This window comes from Sciurus carolinensis, chromosome 10 (genome assembly GCF_902686445.1).
Source record: "Sciurus carolinensis chromosome 10, mSciCar1.2, whole genome shotgun sequence".
Lineage (NCBI taxonomy): Eukaryota > Metazoa > Chordata > Mammalia > Rodentia > Sciuridae > Sciurus > Sciurus carolinensis.
This window is the reverse complement of record NC_062222.1, coordinates 16,371,185-16,393,450: the sequence shown is the minus strand read 5'-3', so window position 1 is coordinate 16,393,450 and position 22,266 is coordinate 16,371,185. Positions and strand designations below refer to the sequence as shown.

General features: G+C 46.0%; 1 protein-coding gene across 4 annotated transcripts in view; it reads right to left on the bottom strand.

Annotated features, from left to right (window-relative positions):
* Noct (nocturnin) overlaps nucleotides 1-17,822 on the bottom strand; it is a 30,041-nt gene extending 12,219 nt beyond the window's left edge. The window contains exon 1 of one of the 4 annotated variants that reach the window (XM_047566129.1): nucleotides 17,309-17,822. Coding sequence is in view for 2 of the 4 variants with exons in the window: in XM_047566126.1 (XP_047422082.1) it covers nucleotides 17,309-17,498 (190 nt within the window). In the remaining 2 variants the exon portion in view is untranslated. Of the gene's footprint in view, nucleotides 1-7,779; nucleotides 7,804-9,596; nucleotides 9,673-17,308 lie in introns of those variants that run through there. The other 3 variants (XM_047566126.1, XM_047566127.1, XM_047566130.1) reach the window with 3 other exon arrangements.
* Between the last annotated feature and the right edge of the window lie 4,444 nt (nucleotides 17,823-22,266).

Here is a 22,266-nt window from a genome sequence, read left to right as displayed (position 1 = left end):
GAGTTGGGGCAGGCAGCTCCTAACTCCCATGATGGCGTGAGGGAGCCCACAAAGTCTCCCCCAAAGCAACTCCAAAAACGTGGACAAAATGATCAAAACCAGTTACTTCAATCCTAGAAATGGCAGCTCTGCCGGGTGTTACATTCCTGGGCAGCCCCTGGGGCCTGGCCAGAAGGCAGGGCCTGGCACTGCGAGAACTTTAACAGAACCCTGGCGCGTCAGGATGGCGATGGAGCTGAACAGAGATTCAGACTGCTGCTCATCTGTGTCCAATGTGGGGGTGGGGGAAGCCTCACAGATGCTAGGCAACAGCTCTACCACTGAGCTACATGCCCAGCCCCCGCAGCATATCCAGAAGTTTCTGGACATTGCCAAGACAGGCAGAATGTTTTTTCTATACAAAACCCAGAGCACATCCAGAAACCAGAGCATGTGAGAAAGCCAGGTGGCTGGAAGCAGGTACTGGGAAGACATCAGCGAGGTCCAGCACAAAAAGCAGCTGAAATTCCCAGGGTGCCTTGGCCTACCTGGGAGTAGCCATCTGCCCACACCCCTGACAGCTGAAGCAGGCCTGAGGGGTCTGGCCTGCACGGTATCGCCTCACCCCCAAGAGTTTTGCCAAACGTTCCTTAGCAGGCATGGTACTTTGGAAGAACTCTTTGCTACAGAATAATGAGTTGCTGTTATTTTAATGTTCCTACCTAAAATTTTTCCATTTTTCTGAGCTGGCAATTTCTTGAGTACTTTATAAAATACTGATAGCTTTGAAACCCAAGTTTTTTGTCTTTAGCAAAGTTTAAATGGTTAGTGTGATGGCAGATTCTTTTCAGTATTTTTGCCTTGTTTTAAAAATTGTAAGTTTTCTATGACTCCCTCCCTTTTGTGCTTCTAGTTGTTGAATTTGTTATGATGAAGGGAAAATTACAATAATCTGAGAATCAGGGGACAGGAGTTTGTTCATGACTTTTATGATAACTACCCATCCATGGTAATGCAGAAAAATGTGTAAATTTGATGCTTTAAGACTTTGAACTGTGGGCACAGTGGTATATGCCTATAATCCCGGTAGCTCAGAGGCTGATGTGGGAGGATCACAAGTTCAAGACCAACCTCAGCAACTTAATAAGGTCCTAAGCAACTTAGCAAGATACTATCTCAAAATAAAATCAAAAACAACCCACTTAACTACTCAAGAAGAGGAATCTGAGGCAATGTCCTTAGTGCTTCCAGAGCATTACTGAGTGTGGATATTTTGTTAACAAGGTCATAAAAGGGTTAAAATACACTTAGGGTAGTACAGTGATATTACACTAGGTATCTGAGTTGGTACTGGCTTAATTTGAGTAACTTTACATTTGGGGAGCTGAATTAGGGGTATGACATGCTAAATGTTGCTGTATTTTGCAGTACCGAACTAGGGGAAAGCATAGGGCAGAGCCTGTCTCCCTCCACAGCATGACAGCAGGACAGTTTGAGGGTCCAAGCTGACACTGACGTCTCTTTTACTTCCAAGTTTGGTGTGCTGATTTTTTTTTTTTTTTTTTTTTGATGCTGGGGAATCAAACTGAGGCCTTGTGCTTACAAGGCAAGCACTCTACCGACTGAGCTATTTCCCCAGCCCCTGGTGTGCTGATTTGTTTTTCCTTTTGAAGCAGATAGGTTCCACTTGTTCAAGGACCAGGGCACGCCGCAGAGCTCAGCATCTTGAGCTCCAGAGCACACACAGAGCCCCAGCCCTGCACTGGGGAAGATGCTGTCCTCTTGTAGGTTTCCCTGTTTTGCAGTCTCTTATTCGATTACATCCCTTTGCATGACACAAACACTCCACTGTCCTCTGAACAGCTGCAGTTAGGTGGCTCCTTTGTTCCCACCTTCCCAGGCCTTGCTCTCCATTCAGCTCCTGTTCTGGCCTTGGTCCTCACACCCCACCGCCCCCTGCTGTCCAAGAAGCCTCCTGATACCCCTTCCACTTCACACCCAGGGATGGGGACTTTAAAATCCTTTAAAAATTTTTTTTTTGTGTGGGGGTGTAGGTGTCCGGGGATTGAACTCAGGGGCACTCAACGACTGGGCCACAACCCAGTCCTATTTTATATTTTATTTAGAGACATGATCTCACTGAGATGCTCAGTGCCTCACTGTGGCTGAAGCTGGCTTTGAACCTGAGATCCTCCTGCCTCAGTCTTGTGAATGGCTGGGATTACAGGCATGCGCAACTACTCCCAGCTGGACTTGAAAATCTCTTCCTGGTCTTGCCTGCTGCTTGCTTGTAGTTTAGTGACCTTCACCTGCTTAGTATCCCTCCCGCCCTGTAGGTGCATGGGAATTAGGCACTGTTCCTTGAACGAGAGACCACACATATAGACAGCACTTACTGCTCATCTTACATGACACTGCTCCCTTTGTTTGTGTGCTATGTGGATGACACTTGGCTTGTGGACCTGTTATTACCAGCCTAGGCCAGCAGATCCCTTTGGGATGCACAGGTCAAGTAAAACTTTATGAAGCAGCTCTTGGTCACATTACAAGGGTTAAGCCTGGTCATCTCATGCTAATTAGAAGCTCTGATTGGCAATTATAGATTTCTTGATTAAAAACATAATCAACATAAACTGGTTAGTTTAGGGTAGTCTTTAATATGTGTTTCAATGGAAGGATTGGAATTGGTTCTACTTGGCTCTTACTGAAAATATTTTAATTAGCATATGTACAAGTTACTGCCATTAAATTCAAAAGTTATGTCAAGTAACAATTATTCAGTCTTGGGAGAAAAAAGTTCTTTCAGTGCTGTGGACACTGACCAACAGTACACCACAACCTGAGAAGCTTTTACTTGTGATGGTCACTGGGAGGTAAAGGAGGAGAGGGTTTGACATTCGTGCCCAGGGCTGCTCATCTCCCTGCCCAGTGTTCTACGGGAGCAGTTTAGCCAGGGCAGCGAAGCCATTATGAGCATCAGTAAGTTAAAATCTTTCCATAAAGGAAAGCCCAAGCGCCGATGGCTTCGTTGTGATTTTGATAAGAGAGTTAAATAAGAAATAAAAACTGGGCTACATGTCCATTAATAGATGAATGGAGAAAGAAAATTGGTACATGTACACAATGGAGTTTTATTCAGCCATAAAGAATGAAATCATGTCATTTGCAGGAGAGTAGATGGAGCTTGCGAGTATTATGCTAAGGAAAATAAGCCAACTCAGAAAGTCGAGGGTTGTGTTTCCGCTTGCATGTGGAAGTCAGAAAGAAGGAAAAAAGTGGGAGTGGGATCTTGTGAGAAGAAGGGAGATCAGCAGCGGTGGCACATGCCTCTAACCTCAGCTGCTTGGGAGGCTGAGGCAGGAAGATCTCGAGTTCAAAGTCAGCCTCAGCAACTTAGTGAGACCCTGTCTCAAAAAGGGGAGGGGGTAGGGTTGGGATGTGGCTCAGTGGTTAAGCACCACTGGATTCCATCCTCAGTACAAATAAAGAGAAGTGACTAGGACAGAAAAAACAAGATGAGCCACATAAGGAACCAATCAGAGTTCTCAGTGGTCAAAGCAGGAACAAACCAATGCAGTATTAGATTAAACCCAAAGTGTAACACACTGATGACCATAATAAAAATGACAGAGGAAGGGGAGGGTAGCGGGTGAGGGGCAGCGACCATGATAACCTTTCACAGAGAGAGGGCAGAATGCAGAGCTCTGCAAACCTTAGGTTGACAAGATGATCAATGTCAACATCATGAGTAGTTAAATCACGTTAGTTGAACCTGATGTGATGTGACTGCCACTTTACCTCTGTGGACTTCCTCTGCCAGACCTGGAACCACAGCCTCACGAGAAAAGCATCAGAAACTCCAGCTGAAGACACTTCAAGATGCCTGACAGTGTTCCTTTAAACCCCAAGGTTTTGAAAAACAAGGATAGACTGACACCGCCACAAAACAGGAGTCCAGCGTGACTCCGTGTCTGAACACAGGGTGGTCTCCTGGCTGATCCTGGAGCAGAAAGGGCACTGGGAGCCAACCAGCAAGATTCTTAATGTGACTAATGCACTTTGTAGGGTAAGATGTTGACCTTAGGGGAAACTGAGCAAGGGACATGAGAACCCTCTACAGTACCTTCCCAATTTTTCTGTAAATCTAAAATTTTTTCAATATAAAAAAATTTATTTGGAGAACAGATCAGGCTTAAAAGTAAAAACTCAAATTATACTTTAAAAAAAAGCATAGGAGAAAATCTGTGTAAATGTGTTAGGCAAAGAGTTCTTCAACAGAACTCCAAAAATATAACCATAGAAGAAAAAAATGGACAAACTGGATTTCATTAAAATTAAAATACGTTTGCCAGGCATGTGGCTGCACGGCTGTAATCCCAGCGACTCAGGAAGCTGAGGTGGAAGGATTGCAAATTCCAGGCCAGCCTGGACAATTTAGCAAAATCCTGTCTCCATATAAAATATAAAAGAGCTGGGAATTGTAGCCCAGTAGTATAGCACCCATGGGTTCAATCCACAGGACCACAAATAGTAAGTGAATAAAAAGATAAAACATTTTGCTTTCAACTATTAAGAAAGGGAAAAGATAGCTGGGCATGGTGGGGCATGAAACTCAGGAGGCTGAGGCAGGAGGATCACAAGTTTAAGGTCAGTCTAGGCAACCTGGAGAGACCTATCTCAAAATAAAAAAACTAAAAGGGCTGGAGATGTAGCCTGGTGAGCGACCCCTTGCCTAGCATGCATGAGGCCCTGGGTTCCATCCCCAGCACCAAAAAATAAATAAATAAAAATTTAAAAATGTGACAAGACACAGATTGGGAGAACATATTTGCAAATCATAACCTTAATAGACTTGTAAATCAAAACTGTAAGAAGCTACCACCACATACCTACTAAAATGGCCATAATCAAAAGGACCACATGGAATGTCTGAGGATAGTCTCCTCCTGCTGCTGGCATGGGTTTCAAATGGTACAGTCATTTGGAAACAGTTGTGCATTATTTTAAAAAGTTACACATCAGTTTAGCATGTGACCTAATCATTTCGATCTCAGGACTCTATTCAAGACAAATTAAAACATGTGCACACCAAAAATGGCTCACAAATGTTGCAGCAGCATGCATCTTCATAATGCCCCGAATGGAAACAACTCCATGAGCATTGTGGGAGTGGGTAAAATGCAGCATGTCTACACAGTGAAGCGAGGGACTCATGGACAGGAACTCAGAATCACACTAAATGAGAGGAGTGTCAGATGGCCCAACTCTGCAGGTGGAAACAGATCCTTGGATGGCCAGGCAATGGGGATGGGGTGCGGCTGAGCTGCCGCTGGGCTTGAGGGATCTGGGGGATAGACACGTTCTCAGCCTGGACTCTAGTGATGGTTGCACAATTATATAAATTCATTACAAATTACTGAACTAGCACCTTGTTGTTTTAGGGGCAGTACATAGTCCTCAATAAAGCTGGGAGGGGGAGTGATGGGCAGATTAATGTGGATACTGCCAAGTGTGGACCACTGTGAAGGGGATTAGTTCAGTCCCCTCTTCTGCTTACTCCCGTTCCCCACCCCCGGCCCTTCCACCTTCCACCATGGGCTGATGCAACAAGATGCTGGCCCCTCAATCAGGCACTCCTAGCTCCAGGAAATGTAAGAAATAAACAGGTAAGAAATAAATCTGTTGTTTGTTTTGTTTTTTCAGTAGTGGGAAGTGAATTCAGGGTCTCTTTACCACTTGGCTACATTTTAGCCCTTTTTCCTTTTTATTTTGAGACAGGGTCTTGCTAAGTTGCTGAAGCTGGCCTTGACCTTGCAATCCTCCTGCCTCAGCCTCCTAAGCTGCTGAGATTACAGGCATGCACTGCCAGGTGAGCTAAATCTGTTCTTTACGAATGACCCAATGGACTACAAAACACCCTGGAATCACTGCATGCTGGATACGCGCCACGCACTCTGCTTTGACTGTCTTTCAATCCTCATCACAATCCCAGGAAGTCACTACTCTAACAATGTCCACTTTACAACCAACCACCACTGTCTCTGCTTATCACCTAGGTGGGGCTGGGGGACTATAATGGGGGTAGAGCACTTGGTGAGCATGTGCCCTGGGACTCTATCCCACAACACACCCAAAGTCCCCATTCATTTCTCTAAGTATCAACCTAAAAATTTTCTTTTCCCACATAAATAAGTGTCTGCTTCCAAGATTTCATGCCATTTTACTGAAACTGTATGCCTTAATAAGAGCTCCCTGCTGGGTGTGGTGGCGCACGCCTGTAATCCCAGCAGCTCGGGAGGCTGAGGCAGGAGGATCATGAATTCAAAGCCAGCCTCATCAAAAGTGAGGCATTAAGTAACTCAGTGAGATCCTGTCTCTAAATAAAATACAAAATAGGACTGGCGATGATGTGGCTCAGTGGTCAAGTGCCCTGAGTTCAATCCCAGGTACCCCCCAAAAAAGTTTAAAAAAAAGGAAAAAGAGCTCCCTGTCAGGACTTCAGAAAGACTTTCAAACATTCAGAGAAGTTCAATGTTCAAAGTTAACTTTCTGAAGCTAGATAAATCCATCAAAATGAAAATCAAGGTATTGAAAAATACCAAATTGTGCCCCAAACTTCCAAACTTCATCTGGTACTCATACTAGGCTTCTGGATCTAATTTCATGTATGGAAACAAGCATTTTGAATTTGACCCAATATATATTCAGTGTGTGCCACTTTGCTAGAAAAAGTATCAGCCATCATTCTCAATGCTACACCCAAGTTATGATTTACACAGGTGACCAGGCACATCAAATGGCTGCACCTCAGGGTTGGGAGTGGGGCTCTGGGCAGAGTGCTTGCTGGTATGCCTGAGGCCCTAGGTTCCATCCCCTGCAGCAGCACCACCACCACAGAAAACCTGTTTCTTAAGACATCTGGCAACAGCAGCCCGTCCTTTGCCACTGATTCTACAAGCAAATTTTCATATGTGGTTAGAACGAGATGCTTTCCTCCCTTACTATAAACTATTATCAATACCTCACTTCTACTTTATTTCTTTAGAATAAATATCTTTTCTTAACCTTATAATACCCACTAAAGAATTGCTGAATAATTCAGATTTTTTAGATTTCTGAAATACAGTAATAAAGATTGAATATATCTTCTCTGAAATGCTTGGGACCAGAATGTTTTCGAGTCCAGATCTTTAAAACTTTGGAGTATTTGCACATACATAATGCAATATTTTGTGGCTAGAACCCAAGTCAAACATGACATTCATTTGTTTCACATTCACTCTATGTACCTAGCCTGAAGGTAATTTCACACTATTTCCCAGGTGTCTGCATTGTGACTGCAACTCATCACAGGAGGCCAGGTATAGACTTTTCCTTTGAGAAATCACAGGTACCCACGAAGTTTCAGATTTTAGTGCATCCTTAATGGTACCATTTACTACACACTTCTATCCTAAAGCAAACCAGGCAGATGACAATACAAGATCCTAGAGTAGTGACCACGAGGAAACTTCCCAAATTTAATGAAACACTTTCCCATCAATAATTAGGATACTGGATGACAAAGGTCCAACCCACCCTCCATCTGAAGCAATCCTGACACCATGCAGGAATCACAGACACCTCTCCAGATCTGTCCTTTTAGCTACCCAGGAACTGTGTGCTCCAAGCTGTGTTCAAACCATTTAGTCTGAATAATTTTTCTCAGTTTGAGCTTAGTATCTTAAAAGGGTGACTCAGCAAAAACAATGATTAAAAGTCAAAGAATATGTAAAAGGCAGAATTATCTTGGGTACATACCTGGAGGGCTGCTGAAGCCGATCAACCCTGGGCCCAAGGAAACCTTCAAGAATAAAGTACACAATACACCAAAACTACGAAGGACCAACGTCACAGGAAGGAATCATTAAAGCGGCAATCCAATGCTGCCATCTGCTGGCCATGTGTGGAACCTCCTCAGAAACTTCAGACCGATTTTCATTATGATTTGATTATGCTTATTAGAGTAGGTTCCTGAATAAAGGCACCTACTGGCACCTTCAAGACAAGCCAGCGAAAATGAACACAATACACATCGACATAAAACAGCATGGATGTTGACTACACAGTATATTTATTCCTCTTTATTTTTAATTTTGAGACAAAGTCTCCTAAGTTGCCAAGGTTGGCCTGGAATCTGTGATCCTCCTGCCTCAGTCTCCTCAGGTGCTGAGAGTACAGGTGTGCACCACCACACCTGGCACAATTCACTGGCTCTCGTTTTCTTACATCTGGCCTACACCCGTGGTGATCTGAATTCCAATCCTTGTCCAGCACTCAGGAGACTCTAAGCTCCAAGGGCAGGGATTATGACTCCATTGTTTGCTCAGTGCTTTAAAAATGCGACCAAGGCTGGAGATGCAGCTCAGTGGGACAGCACTTGCCTAGCACATGCATGGCTCTGGGTTCCATCCATAGCAGAGAAAAAAAATTTTTTTCCCACTTAATTTGAAAAGATATTCGTGAAAAGGGGATAAAATGACAGCAAAATGCCAAGGAATCCTGTCAAAACGCTAATGGAGGACTGCTCATCACGGTCTATCAAGCCCTCTCACTTGCTGCCAGTTACCCTCTCAAGAACTTCTGGGCTATTAACACAATTTTATAGGTGGGGACACAGAGTCTCAGCAGTTTAAATGACTTATCCTCATCAAAACTCAAACAGTACAATACGTCCCCTGAAGGATCACCCAGTAACTGAACAGGACCACCTTTAAATTTTATGTAGTGTGGACTTCAGGACATTAACGCCCAGATCCTAGAGAAGGCATTCAATGTGCCAATTTAGGAAGATATTTTCTGGTGAGGGTCCGTGGCAGTCTCCAAATCTGTTACTGAACACCCATGACTGAATGTGGCAGGCATGCCAGGAGTATTTATCAAGTGGGCTACGGGAGCCTCGTGGCCAAAGCGTCAGCTGCCCCGGGCAAGTGCAGGCTGTGAGTGAGCAGAAGCAAGAGGACCTTAACTGCCCCGACTCTGCGAGGCTGCCTGCTCCCAAGGCCTGGAGCCTCCTTTTAGCAATGGAATCCCTCTTTACCATCTGTGCTCAGTTTCTTCATCTGGGGCCAGAAGTAACCTGCATTGGTTACAGTGAGTTAAGCAAGACGGACCCAGCACATCCTAAGTGACCAGTCACATGTCAGCTGTCAGTGTCCCCTTGCTCGCAATCCTGTGAAGCAGGTGTCCAACTATTTTCCAGACTCGGATAGCGGAGAGTTACCTGCACCGTGAACTGCTACTGGTCAACGTCTCCACGTGTGGCACCTGCCTGTGAGGGAGGGGCCGGGCACACACGGTCACCTATCTTACTTGCCAGGAATAGACAGAGGTCAAGTTCCACCTCCTCCACCCGTCAGACGTCACGGTCATTACAGCACACGCGGGTACAGCACAAAGTGTACAATGTGGTGTCATGACCCGCCTGGCATTACCAGGGATATCAAGTGAAGGTCACGACTGTCAACCCAGTGTGTCTAAAAATACAAGCACCGAGACGCGCCTGACAACCCAAGCGACCTTCTTTACCAGGCTAGACAAGGACGCCTGAGTGTTTTCCAGAAAAGGCTGAGCTGTACCTTCAGTGACGACAGACTCAAAAGACATCTCCAAGGAAAAGGAAATCCCCTCCCCAGGAAAAGCTTGACCTGACTGGAGCCAATCCCTTCCACGAGCTGGGCTTTTCCAGAAGAATGCTCTGAAGAGACATGACAGAACCACAAACCAACACCAGCGATACTTCATCACTAGCATTAGGACCTGGAATACCAAGAAAACGATCCATTTTTAGTTATGAAAGCTAGAAGGAATATTTTGCTGACAGCAGAATTCTCTCCAGGTCAGGGGTCTACAAACCGCGGTCCGGGAGCCACACTGGCCTTTCCTGGTTTTTGCAGCCAGTAATCTGACTCTTTCTTTTACATTTCTAGTTAGAACATTTGTGTGTGCACATTTTGTTTTCTTGTTTGTTTCTGTAGCACTGGGGATGGAACCCAGAGGTGTTTTACCACTCAGCTACATTCCTAGCCCTTTTTTTAAATTTTGAGACAGGGTGTCACTGAGTCAGTCAGGTTGGCCTTGAATTTGTGATCCCCCTGCCTCAGCTTCCCTAGTTGCTGGGACAGCGGACGTGTGCCACCACGCCAGCTCAAAGTGCTCATGTTTAAACCAGGAACTGACATCTCACATACGACAGGTCCTTGGGCCTGATGGTTCTAGATCATGAGAGTAAAATGAAATCTACATTTCTCTCCTTCCCAAGACTTTTCAGTAATAAAGTTCCTATAAGTCAAAAACGTTTAAAGACCAAGTCACAGCCAGGCATGGGGCGCATGCCTGTTATCCCAGTGACCTGGGAGGCTGAGGAAGGAGGATGGCAAGTTCAAGATCAGCCTGGGAAACTTCATGAGATCCTGTCTCAAAATAAGATTAAAAGCAGGGGCTGGGGAGATAGCTCAGTCGATAGAGTGCTTGCCTTGCAAGCACAAAGCCCTGGGTTTGATCCCCAGCCCCGCAAAAAAAAAAAAAAAGATTAAAAGCAAACAAGGACGGGGAAGTAACTCAGAGGTAGAATGCTCCTGGGTTCAATCCCCAATACTGAGAACCAAAAAAGAAGGGGAAAGGTGGTGAATAGTCACTGTGCTAAGAATTACAGTCAAAGTGTTTATCCTGCCCCACAGCAGATGAAACCAGGGCAAATGTACCAATTTCAAAGGAAAACACTTAATGGCTGATACACAGATCTTACAGGGGTTGTGGGAAAGACCAGGTGTTTGCTGAATCTTCATGTAGAGTGCACCCTTAAGAAAACAACTTGATTTGGGCATGGTGGTGCACACCTGTTATCCGAGCAACTTAGGAGGCTAAGGCAGGAGGATTGCAAATTTGAGGTCAGTCTCAGCAACTCAGTGAGGGCCTGTCTCAAAATAAAAAATAAAAAGGGCTGGAGTTGAGGGTCAGTGGTAGAGTGCTTGAATGCCTGCCTAGCATGCCTCACCTGAGGCCTGGGTCCAATGCCCAGGACCATACCTCACATGGAGAAACAATAATATTGGAAAACAAGAAGGATGTGTCAAGGGGCCACACTTGGAGGAGCTCCAGGAATACAGGGACGGTTTGAGTTAACAGACGAACCAGAGTGGAGGAAAATGCAGCAGATCCCAAAGGCAAGCACGGCCCTTCCAAGGGTGCCCTGAAGAAGATCTGTAGATAGAAAGGGCAGGGGAAGCGGAGGGGCAGCTGTGAGGCTGCTGTTCGAGAAGGAAACCTGCAGCAGCGCCTCTGGTCTCAGCTTCCCTCTCACACAGGCACTGGGAAGGATGGCTCTGCCTGCTGGGTACAAACAGTACAAACAGAAGGCTCCTGAGGAAGTGGGTGATGTGCCACAGAAAGGCTCCCAAGGTGAATGAACCTGCAGGAGCGGACCGTATCAAGAGCTCGCCGGAACCGGAGGGTATCTACCTATCTCCCTGCCAACTGGGGACTGAGCCCAAGGATGCTCCAAAACGGAGCCACATCGCCAACCCTCTCTATATATTTTATTTTTTGGTACCAAGAATTGAACCCAGGGGCACTTAGCCACTGAGCCACATCCCCACCTTTTTTATTTTTTAATTTTGAGACAAAGTCTGTTTAGGTTGCTTAAGGCCTCCTAAGTTGCTAAGGCTGGCTTTGAACGTGCAATCCTCCTGCCTCAGCCTCCGAGTAGCTGGGATACAGGCATCCAGCTCAATTTTTCAAAAGGAAAGAGGTTAGACTGGGGGACACAGAATGAAGTCCTCCTTGCTTTGGCGAAGGTTGAGGTCTCCAGGAGGCTCTCTCATGCATTCTCCAAGGAAGTCCGGCTGCCAACGCACCAGACCCTTTTCCCACCCAGTTTACTACTGCTCTTCAGAAAGGTGAAAGAAAAAAAGCAAACATCTACTTGCATTTAAAGCTCCTATTAGACCAAAAGAGGTTTCCATGAAAAAAAGGGGCTACTGGAAAACTAGAAAATGTCTACACATGTAAAATGATTGCAAAACAGGACATTTCAGAAAATCTCATGAAATAAAGATAAAGGCATTAAAGAAATGAAGAGACATGGGGGATAGATCCACCAGGCCAACAGCCTAACAGGAGTTCAACAGAAGAACAAGATGCGATAGTGATAAGATCATCAAGAAACAACGGACAAGTTTCCTGTGCTGAAGGATGGCGTATCTTTAGACTCCACAGGCTCACCAGATGCTGAGACATTTATTTGGATGAAGCTTTAGAACACCGAGGATAAAAAAATCTTGTTAACTTCTACAGACAGTTCTCACAGTGATCTTTACACTTTGGAGGCAAAAGATTTTCATTACAGGCATGTGTTAATTTCTGTAAGTTTTGGAAAAAAATAAAACCCATCAAGTCATGAAATTATTTCCAAATAAAAGTCAGCAGACTTTCATTGATAGTTCACATTCATGAAAGCAAAACATAAAAAGGAAATAGAAAAATATTATATCCCAGGAATGATTAGAATAGACAAAGTAATTCACATGGTAGCCTGTGCTGGACCAGGTGTTGAGAGTCCCCATGTGCTTGCAGACATCAGACAGACACCCAAGCTTGCTTCCTTCTTCTTTCCCAAATAATGATTACTAAACACCCTCAAAGAAGGTGCGGTGGTGCATACCTGTAATCCAAGTGGCTCGGGAAGTTGAGGCAGGAGGATCCCAAGTTCAAAGCAAGACTCAGTAACTAAGCGAACCCTAAGCAACTTAGCCAGACCCTGTCTAAAAATGAAAAAAGTAAAAGGGCAGGGGATGTGGCTCCGTGGTGAAGTGCACCTGGGTTCAATCTCTGGTGCCAAATTAAAAAAAGGAATATCCCCTAATGCTGGATGTGGTGGTGCCTGTAATCCCAGTTACTGGGGAGGCTGACGCAGAAGGATGACAAGTTTGAGGCCAGCCTAGGTTGCCACACATGTGCAAGGTCCAGGGTTCTATCCCTGGTACTAGGGGGAAAATATCTGGGAAAGGAAGATAGCAGGAAAGGATGCAGTCGGACTGAGGGACACCTCACTGCAACTTTTAGACACTTACTTTCACAGACTTCTCATACTACTCCAATTGGATGGAAGAAAAGTGGCTCTACAATTTTAATTTTTGCCCAGCCCCCCACAGTCCCATATGTCTCTAACTTTTGGAGACATGAGAATCAACACATCACACGAAATTTATGGCAGGCTTTCAAGACTTGGCAAAAGGAGTCCCCGTTGGTGCCTACCTGTGCTGTCTACCTGAGCTGTATGTCAGAATCATCAATGCTCCAGCTTGATGATATTAAAATTCAAAAGATCTGAGTAGGGTCTTAGCATTTGTTTGATAGTAGAAGGAGGAAAGAACATTACAGAGACTTCACATTCTTTCCCTGGGCCCTCCTGCCCATGTCCCTGACATTCTGAACCCATCTGAACTCACTAGGTTTTAGGAATCAATCTGATGCCAGCTAGAGACAAGATAGCCAAAGTTTTCACTTGTGGTTGTATTCCTTCTGTGAGAAGGCCTTTTTATTCCAATTTTAGGAACAACAAATCCAAAATATCTTCTTAGCTCCTCTTTTTTTTTTTTTTTACAAAAGTCTAGTCCACTTACCATGTCCAAACACCAATGAATGTCACCCTCCAAATTTCTACTAGTTATTAAAGTATGATAACTACTATTTAAATAACTATCAAGGCCCCATAAATTCTGATTACTCAGAGGAGTGACTCCTAACAACAAATATTGATGCTGTGAGTCTCCCTTCTTCTCCACCCTCTTCTTCCAAGAAATCAGAAGATAATTGCCTCACTCTTTTAGTGAAGAGAGGAACATACAAACCTTGCTTGTATTTAGGGATCTCCTTCCACGACAATGTCTCAAGTTTCTTCTCATGGAACTGCATAAATACTCCAGTTCCTTCCTTTTCTTCAAACCCTTTGTTGTGGGTAAATGCTCTTGCTCAGGGGTCTGCTGAACTGCTTGGGCCCCGAGCTCAAAGATCTTACCACTCTTCCAGAATCCTCCATGGTTTCTCAAACTTGCCAGAATCACCCGGGGCACTTGTTAAACACAGCAATTTGCCAGTTTTCTCGGGAAATCGATCCAAACAAACAGGTACAGAAGCAGAAAATCTGTATTTTAACAAGCTTTCCAGATGATTCTGGAAGTACCTCTTTGCCAAAGATGTTCTCCACTGCCCCACATCTGCCACCCTTTTCCAGGCATTCCCTTCCAAAGTACCTTCCTTCCTCCCAAAGTAAAGATTTTCCCCTGATTTGTCTTCTCAATTCTTGCTGCAATTAGTCATAGGGCACAAATTAATATTTGGCTTTTCAAGTGTACTGTTATTCAATGAATAATGTGGATATAGTGCTATCAATTCATCTTATTTGCTTTTTGAGGTGAAGTCTAGTGTTAGGAGATGGCAAGCAAGGTTAAACGTTTGTATCCAAGGGGGCTGAATACGGTTCTAGAGCCACAGCTATTAACTCAAGAGCCACCTGCAGTTCACTACATTGAAAGTGTTACCACCAAATGCAACAGGAAAATGATACCTTAGTTCTCCCACAAGGAAAGCAATTTATTCCGTAGAAGCTTGATAATTACAAGCTTTCCCATTTCTTCTCTCTCATAAGCAGCTTACTCACAGAGTTAAGGGACCTCCCAAATAAAGCCGCCTCCTCAACAGAGCTGGTATTTGCCTTTAAAATTGTACCAAGAAAAAAGCATAGTGTTCCAGGGGTGGAGAATAGTAATCCAGCCAACCCCTCATCATCTGCGGAGGGCTCTGGGGCCAGCACTGACACAGCCACGACAGCTCCCCATGCATCTCCACCGGTATAGTGACTGCGGCAACTGCTACCTCTTCATGGGGCTGCTATCTCTGAAAACACTGAGATCATCTCCCAGGTCCCCTTTAAATCCTAAAACCCTTGCATTTGAAAACTGCAAAGGGACTGTGCTCATTTTCCCAGTAACTTTTTGAGGTAGTGTCCAGGTGCTCCACCACTGAGCTACACCCTTTTTTGTTGTTGTGTTTTTGAGATGGGGTGTCACTAAAGTTGCTGGCACTGGTCTTGAACTTGAGCTCCCCCTGCCTCAGCCTCCTAAGTAGTTGGGATTACAGGCCTACACCATGCCACACCCAGCTAATTTTCCCAGTAACTTCCAACTGCCAAGAGGCATAATTAGGGAAGGAACCGATTATCAGATGGGTCCAAATTGGGTCCAAACGTAGGGATTCATTACCACTCCCCACAAGACTGGAGGGCAGAGCAAAGCCGGTCCCACCTGTGCAGATAAATATTCTAACTTTGGCGCATTTAAGAATAGTCTGGGGCTGGGGATATAGCTCAGTTGGTAGAGGGCCTGCCTAGCATGAACAAGGCCCTGGGTTCCCCAGCACCACCAAAAAACCAAAAAAAAACAAACAAACAAAACCCAAGAATAATCTGCTTAGTATGCAAGCGGCCCTGAGTTCAATTCCCAGAACTCAACAAAACAAAACACCCCCCAAAATTCCCACAAAACTGGAGTTTTGATATTATTTGGCTCAGTACTGTGGAATGGGAGGGGCCCACTATTAACAATTCTGATTTAGCAGCTCTGCAGGAGAGATTCCAGCATCTGCACGTCTAAAAGCACCTGCCGGCAGGTTTGGGGAAGCACTGCCTACTTTGCAAAGCACCTCTTCTCCACCCTATCCCCCATGCCTTTCCCCAATTAATGCTTAATATTAATTTCTTCCGATCCTACCCAGGTTTCAAGGCCAGGTTCAAGGACCAGTCACTTCCTGAGGCCTAAAAGGATCACCCCGGCTGAAAGGGACTTTCCCCTTCCTGCACCCTTGGTGCCAGTTGCAAATCTTTAACTGAAAGAAAAAAAAAGCTGTTTCATTTCTTTCTTTTGCAAAGCTTATCTCTTCTACAACAGTTTAAGTATGACAAAGGTCCTTCGTTTCTTCTCTTTTTTTGGTGCTAGGGATTGAAGGCAGGGTCTGAGCATGCTGGAGCTCTACCACACAGCAACCTTGATGGGCTGCCGTGTGGGTGTCGTTCAATGGAAGAAAGCTTGCCTGGTATCTGTGGGCCCTGAGTTCCATCCCCTAACACCCCCCGCCCCCCCACACACAAGGAGCCCTGCTGAGTCCTTCAATTCTTCATCTATAAAACCAAGGGGATTTAGCTTTTAAAAACTTCATCAAGGGCTGGGGAGATGGCTCAGTTGGTAGAGTGCTTGCCTTATAAGCACAAGGCCCTGGGTTCGATCCCCAGCACTGAAAAAAAAAAAAAAAAAAAATTCATCAAATACTCCTATATCTGAAACCTAATATTTTGCCCCCGCAGTGGCCAAGGCGGTTATCCCAGCAACTCAGGAAGCTGAGGCAGGAGAATTTCAAGCTGCAGGACCGCCTGGGCAATTTAGCGGGACCCTGTCTCAAAATTTAAAAAGGACTGGGGCTGTAGCTCAGTGGTAGAGCACCCCTGGGCTCAATACCCAGCAGTCGGGGGAAAAAATGGCTTTTGGTGAACAGAAGGCATCAGTTTTATAAGACCTAAATTAAGACATACGGGTCACAGAATGACAGAAATATTAAGAGTGGAAGGCTCCAGATGGGCGTGGTGGCAAGCGACTGTGATCTCAGTGACTCTGGGAGGCTGAGGCAGGATGATCGGCAAGTTCCAGCCCAACCAAAGCAATTTAGGGAGATCCTGTTTCAATTTGAAAAAAAAGAAAGAAGACTGGGGATGTAGCTCAATAGTAAAGTGCCCCTGGGTTCAATCCCCAATATAAAACAAAGAGTGGAAGGCTAAAAAAAAAAAAAAAAAAAAAAAATCCAAAATAAATGTAACACCCCCAGTCAACATATGCTGTCATTAACATGACTTTAAGAAAATTCTGAACATCTAGGCCATGCAAGCCACATGATCAAGTAAGTGTCATCTCAGTTTTTTTTTAAACATAAAAATATTCCTAAGTACTGCAATAATAAGTGTAACCGGCAGAAACAATTTGTAGCCTTAAAAAGATTTAAGGTAGGTCAAAAGCGATAAATAGGAAAGCCCAACACGCAAGGGTCAAGCGGGAACCGGAGCAGCGTTCCGGTCTGGACCAGATGCAAGCCCCAGGAAAGGCACGGTAAAAGAGGAGAGGCCAGGGGCGCGGGACGAGGACCGGCTCGCAGGCCAGACCTGCGCCCGGCAGCCCCGGCATCTCATTCATTCGGGCTCCAGGTGGCCGCCGCGCGTCCGCCGCGCAGGGGACCGCCGAGCACTCACCTGTCCGGGAACACGACCTCGCGGCGCCCGAGGCCGCCGAGACCGCCGCCAGGAGCCGGGGAGACGCGGGCCGGGGGACGATGGCGGGCGGGGGCGAGCGGCGGCGCAGCCCGGGCGCGGGCAGGCGGCGCAGGCCGGGGGCGTCCCTCTGCAGCAGGGCGGAGCAGAGCCGCCGCGGGCTCTGATACATGCCGGGCGCCGCCGCCACAACCGCCGCGGCCGCTGCGCGCGCCGGAGGAGCAGAGCCTGGCGGAGGCCGGGGCCGGCGAGTCGACCGGGCCGCCGGGGCGGAGCGGGCGGATGCTCCCGAGCCGCTTCTCACTCCGCCGGGGAGCCGGGGAAAGTCCGGGGCAGCCGAGGCCGGGAGGCGTGAGAGGACGCGGCGGCGGCGGCGGCTCCGTCTGCCGCGGGCTGGCGAGAGCTGGAGCGCAACCGGCGAGCGCCGCGCTGACAAAGCGGGCGCGACCACGCGGGAGCCGGAGGGGGGGCCCGGCGCCCGAGCCCGGCGCGGCCGGGCTGCGGCTCCCAGACCCGGGCCAGTCCTGTCAGCACAGGAAGGGGGCCTCGAGCTGTGACAAAGGGCGGAGGCGGCAGGAGGACCAATGTGACGAGTATCCGCTGGAGCGATTTTAAACAAACCAGCGCCCCCTCCCCGCCGGCTGGAATGGAAGCACCCACAGGCTGGGAATCCCGAGACGGTTCCAGGGCTGTGGCCCAGGGGACACGTGTATGTCCGAGTGGAAGACGGCGTCCGTGTGTGCGCGCGCGGGCGAGGGCCAACACAGCTCCCTTCCCCCTGGGCGGGCTGCGTCGGGTTGGAGGAAAGTGAGCACAATAAAGCCCCGACTGTGTGCGAGGGCGACGCTAACTGCAGTGACGACCGCTGTCCTCGAGGATGTTGTCCTCGGGCAATGGAGGCAGAAAGCGACAGGAGAAATTAGACTGTACGGGTCTGCGACGTAGATAAGCTCAGGGCCACCCACTGGTGCTAGAGGTTACAATAGGCCCGCGATCTGTGGAAGGTTCACTAGAGGAGTTGGCATTTGCGATGGGCCAGGTGGTGGGGGTGGGGAATTTACACCTGTGGTACGGGGGTGGGTGGTGGGGAGGGGAGCAGGGTGATTTGTGCAGGAGGCAAGCAAATAAGCAGAAAAGCCTTGAGCGTATTTGGGGAAAGCACTCCTTATTATTTAAGATGGAAGCGAAGGAGCAAGAAGACAGAAACTTGGATATGTTGGATTATGGAGGGCAGAGATTACTCCTGACTGACTTCAGCAGGCGAGCCATTGTGAGCAGAAGAGCCAAGGATTTGGTCAGCGTTGTTGCACATCGTTGTGTTTGATTCTCTCTCAGGAGAGAGTAGACCAGTGAGATAAGGGATATCCTAAACCTGCACCAGGTCTACGGAACTGGAAAAAAGTGGGTGGAAGAAATATCTCAGGTAGAGTGGGCAGAAGTTGATGACTAACCAGGAATGCCAGGGGAATGAGGGGGAGGGAAGATGCACGGCTGCCTTCATTGCTGAATGACGTATGAGTTAGAAATGTATTCTGTTGGTTTTCCCATGCGTCTTTCTGCTGATTCCCTGCTTTGTGCACTTGGAGTCTTGGATCACCAAGGATATTCAAAAATATTTTTCAGTCCTGGGTTGAATACCTAACTCCCAGAGGGTGTGGATGAATCAGCTGGCATAAATTGACAACTCCCGGATTCCAGCTCCTAGGCACGTCTTAAACACTTAGTCTCAGTTTCTTTATCTATAAAACAATCATACCTTAGTCATTAGGTGAAATAAAAAAGTGGCAATAAAATTGACCCATAAAAAGTGTTTTGCAAATATAACAAAATGTAGATTCAAAACCCAGATGACAGATATATGGATGTTCACTTTCAATTCTTTTTCTTTCCTTTATGTTTAGAGATAGCCTTAATAAAACGCTGGAGAAAAGTGTTTTGAAAAATAGAGTACTGTTCAAATAGCAACTGTCAAGCTGGGTGTGGTGGGGCATGCGTGTAATTCCAGTGACTGGGAGGCTGAGGCAGGAGAATCACAACTTCAAGGCCAATCTGGGCAGTTTACCAGTCCCTGTCTCAAACTGAAAATGAAAATGAAAAAAAGAAAAAGAAAAGGTTGGGGGGTGATATGGGAGTGTATGTAGTGGTAGATGGCTTGCCTGAGCCCAGGGTTCAATCCCTGGTATGAAAATAAGAATAACTGTTCAGTATAAGGCCCTGGGTTTGATCCCCAGCAGCAGCAGCACCACCACCACAGAAACAAATATAAACTGTCATTATTGTTAGGGTAACTGGCACAAATATCCACGAGAGACACAGCTCTGAGTTCAAGCAAAGGTTTATTGACAGTTTGCCAGGCTGCCCCTCTGCAACGCACAGCAGAGCTGATAGGAAAAAAATTCTTAACTATATAGTTATGTACAATGGAGTAGTTAAAAAAATAACTGTCTGGCCCTGTGATTGTTACTTGATGTCTTTGCTGTGGTTTCGGTAGTTAGAGACTTTCAGGGTGGGGCCTACCGAGAAGATCATGCCTGGATGGGCCGGTGCTGATTTTCAAAATGGAGTTACTTTGGCCTAAGGACCTAACAGTTATTTTAAAAGATTCAGATGCTGGGGGTCGCTCAGAGGTAGAGCATGTATTTAGCACACACCAGCTCCTGGGTTCAATCCCCAGTACTGCGTGCATGCACACACGCAAGGATTCAAAGAGCATGTGAAAGTGAATGTTATTTCCATATTGTTAGGGGGCATGGTGTATTAAAGAGTAAATATTTCAAGATAACAGAAAAACAAATTAAAACTTACTTTGAAAGTTCATTCTAGAGCTGGGGGTGTAACTCAGTGGTAGGGTGTTTGCCTGGCAGGTGCGAGGTCCTGGCTTCAGTTCCCAGCACCATGTGCATATATACACAGAAAAAGCATTGGTAGCTTTTTCAGATAATTTCCTGTGATGCATAATAAAGGTATTCACCTGGGCAAGAGGCTCCTGGAGTAGTAAAGTTCTGCTAATGAAGACCATAGACTTGTAGGTCATGTCAATGTAGACGTCAAGCTGTGAAGGGCAGGTAGTTTAGGTGCTCATGGCTAATTACTTCTTGGCATCTACTTGGAATGACACAATTACACAGTAATTCTTTCTTTGACACTATAATGAACACTCAAACTCTTGCAGTAGTATAAGACCAGGATAAATTAAAATTTAATCTTGTGTTTAGACTAGTCTCACATGGACTCAAAGGAACCATCACACTCTCTCTTATTCCTGAGTCATAATGTTGCTGATCTGGGTCCTCATCCCTGATGCCAACCCAATACCAAGGACATGGTTTTGAGAAGGAGGAAAAAGTTTTATTGCTTTGCTAGCAAAGGAGAAATACAGGAGACTCCTGTCCCCAAGGCTGTGATTCTGCCCATCAGCAGGAACAGGTGGCTTTTAAAGAGGTGACTCAGGCTCCATTCCACATGTTCTCTGTTGGAGTTGTAATTCACTTGTAAATTTGGGAGATAGTCATTTTTGAGATCTTCTGTTACCATCCCCAAAGTCTGGATGACTTGGTTCCTGTGGTGGGTGTGGACTCAAGGACAGATGACTGCCTAGGATGGGGAAGAAGGTTGTAATCCTGTTTCCCCTGAGTTTAGGGATGGGGAGAGATTAGGGAGGATCAGGGAGAGAGGAAGAGAAGGAAACATGTCCATTTTAAAAATCAGATGAGTGAGGGCTACATTCAAAGTATAAAGTAGACCACTGTTCCGATAATATCCAAATATTCAAGCATATTAGTCCTGACTCATGGAAGTTCAGGTTCAGTGAAGTCAACTGAAATTATTATTCCTTATTTCTTATTTATGGGTCAAAAGAATATTTAACCCATAAATAGGAAATTAAACAATGTCAATTATCTCTTTTAAAAAAGGGGAGGGGGAGTGGGGTATAGCCAGTCATGGTGACATATGTCTGTAATCCCAGCTACTTAGGAGGCTGAGGCAGGAGGGCCACAAACTGGAGGCCAACCTGGGCAATTTAGTGAGACCCTGTCTCAAAGTAAAAAGGACTAGGGATGTAGCTCAGTGGTAAAGTGCCCCTGGGTTCAATTCCTAGTTCCAAAAAGAAAGAAAAAGAAAAGGAGAAAGAAAGAATGAATGGAGAGGGAGACAGAGAAAGAGAAGGAGAAAGAACATGTGTGTAGTTAAGAGAAGGTTTAAAAATGGAGAAAACACACCTCAAATGGTTGTAATTTTTGTGGAGTCAGACTGAGGGTCACCTATGAGTATCAGGAGGCTGGGAAGATTTGAATTTTGAGTGATAGAGTTTTAAAACAGCTAAAAGTGCAATTGACTCAGAATTAAAAGTGCTTACCTTATTCTTAAAAGATAAATGCAGTCAAGCTGGGTACAGTGGTGCATACCTGTAATGTCAGCAACTCAAGAGTCTGAGGCAGGAGGACTGCAAGTTTGAGGCCAGCCTGGGAAATTTAGCAAGACTCTCTCAAAATTAAAAAAAAAAAAAAAAAAAAAAAGCACTGGGGGAATGTAGTTCAGTGGTAGAGCACCCCGGGTTCGATCCTTAGTAGCACAGGAAACAAAGCGATGCCTACCTGTAATCCCAGCAACTCTGGAGGCTGAGGCAGGAGGATCGAAAGTTCCAAGCCAGCCTCAGCAATTTAAGGAGGCCCTAAGCAATGGTAGCGCAACCCTGTCTCAACTTAAAAAATAGAAAGGACTGAGGACATAGCTCAGTGGTAAAGCACCCTAGGTTCAATCCCCAGTACCAATCAAACAAACAACCCCCCCCCAAAAAAATGCAGAGAGCAAAAGATTTCTCTCTCTCTCTCTTTTTTTTTTTTTGCATAGCATTAGTGGTGTTATTGAAAACTTCTGAGTTTTAAGGAAGATAGCAATTGGGCACAATGGCACATGCCTATAGTCTCAGTGACTCAGGA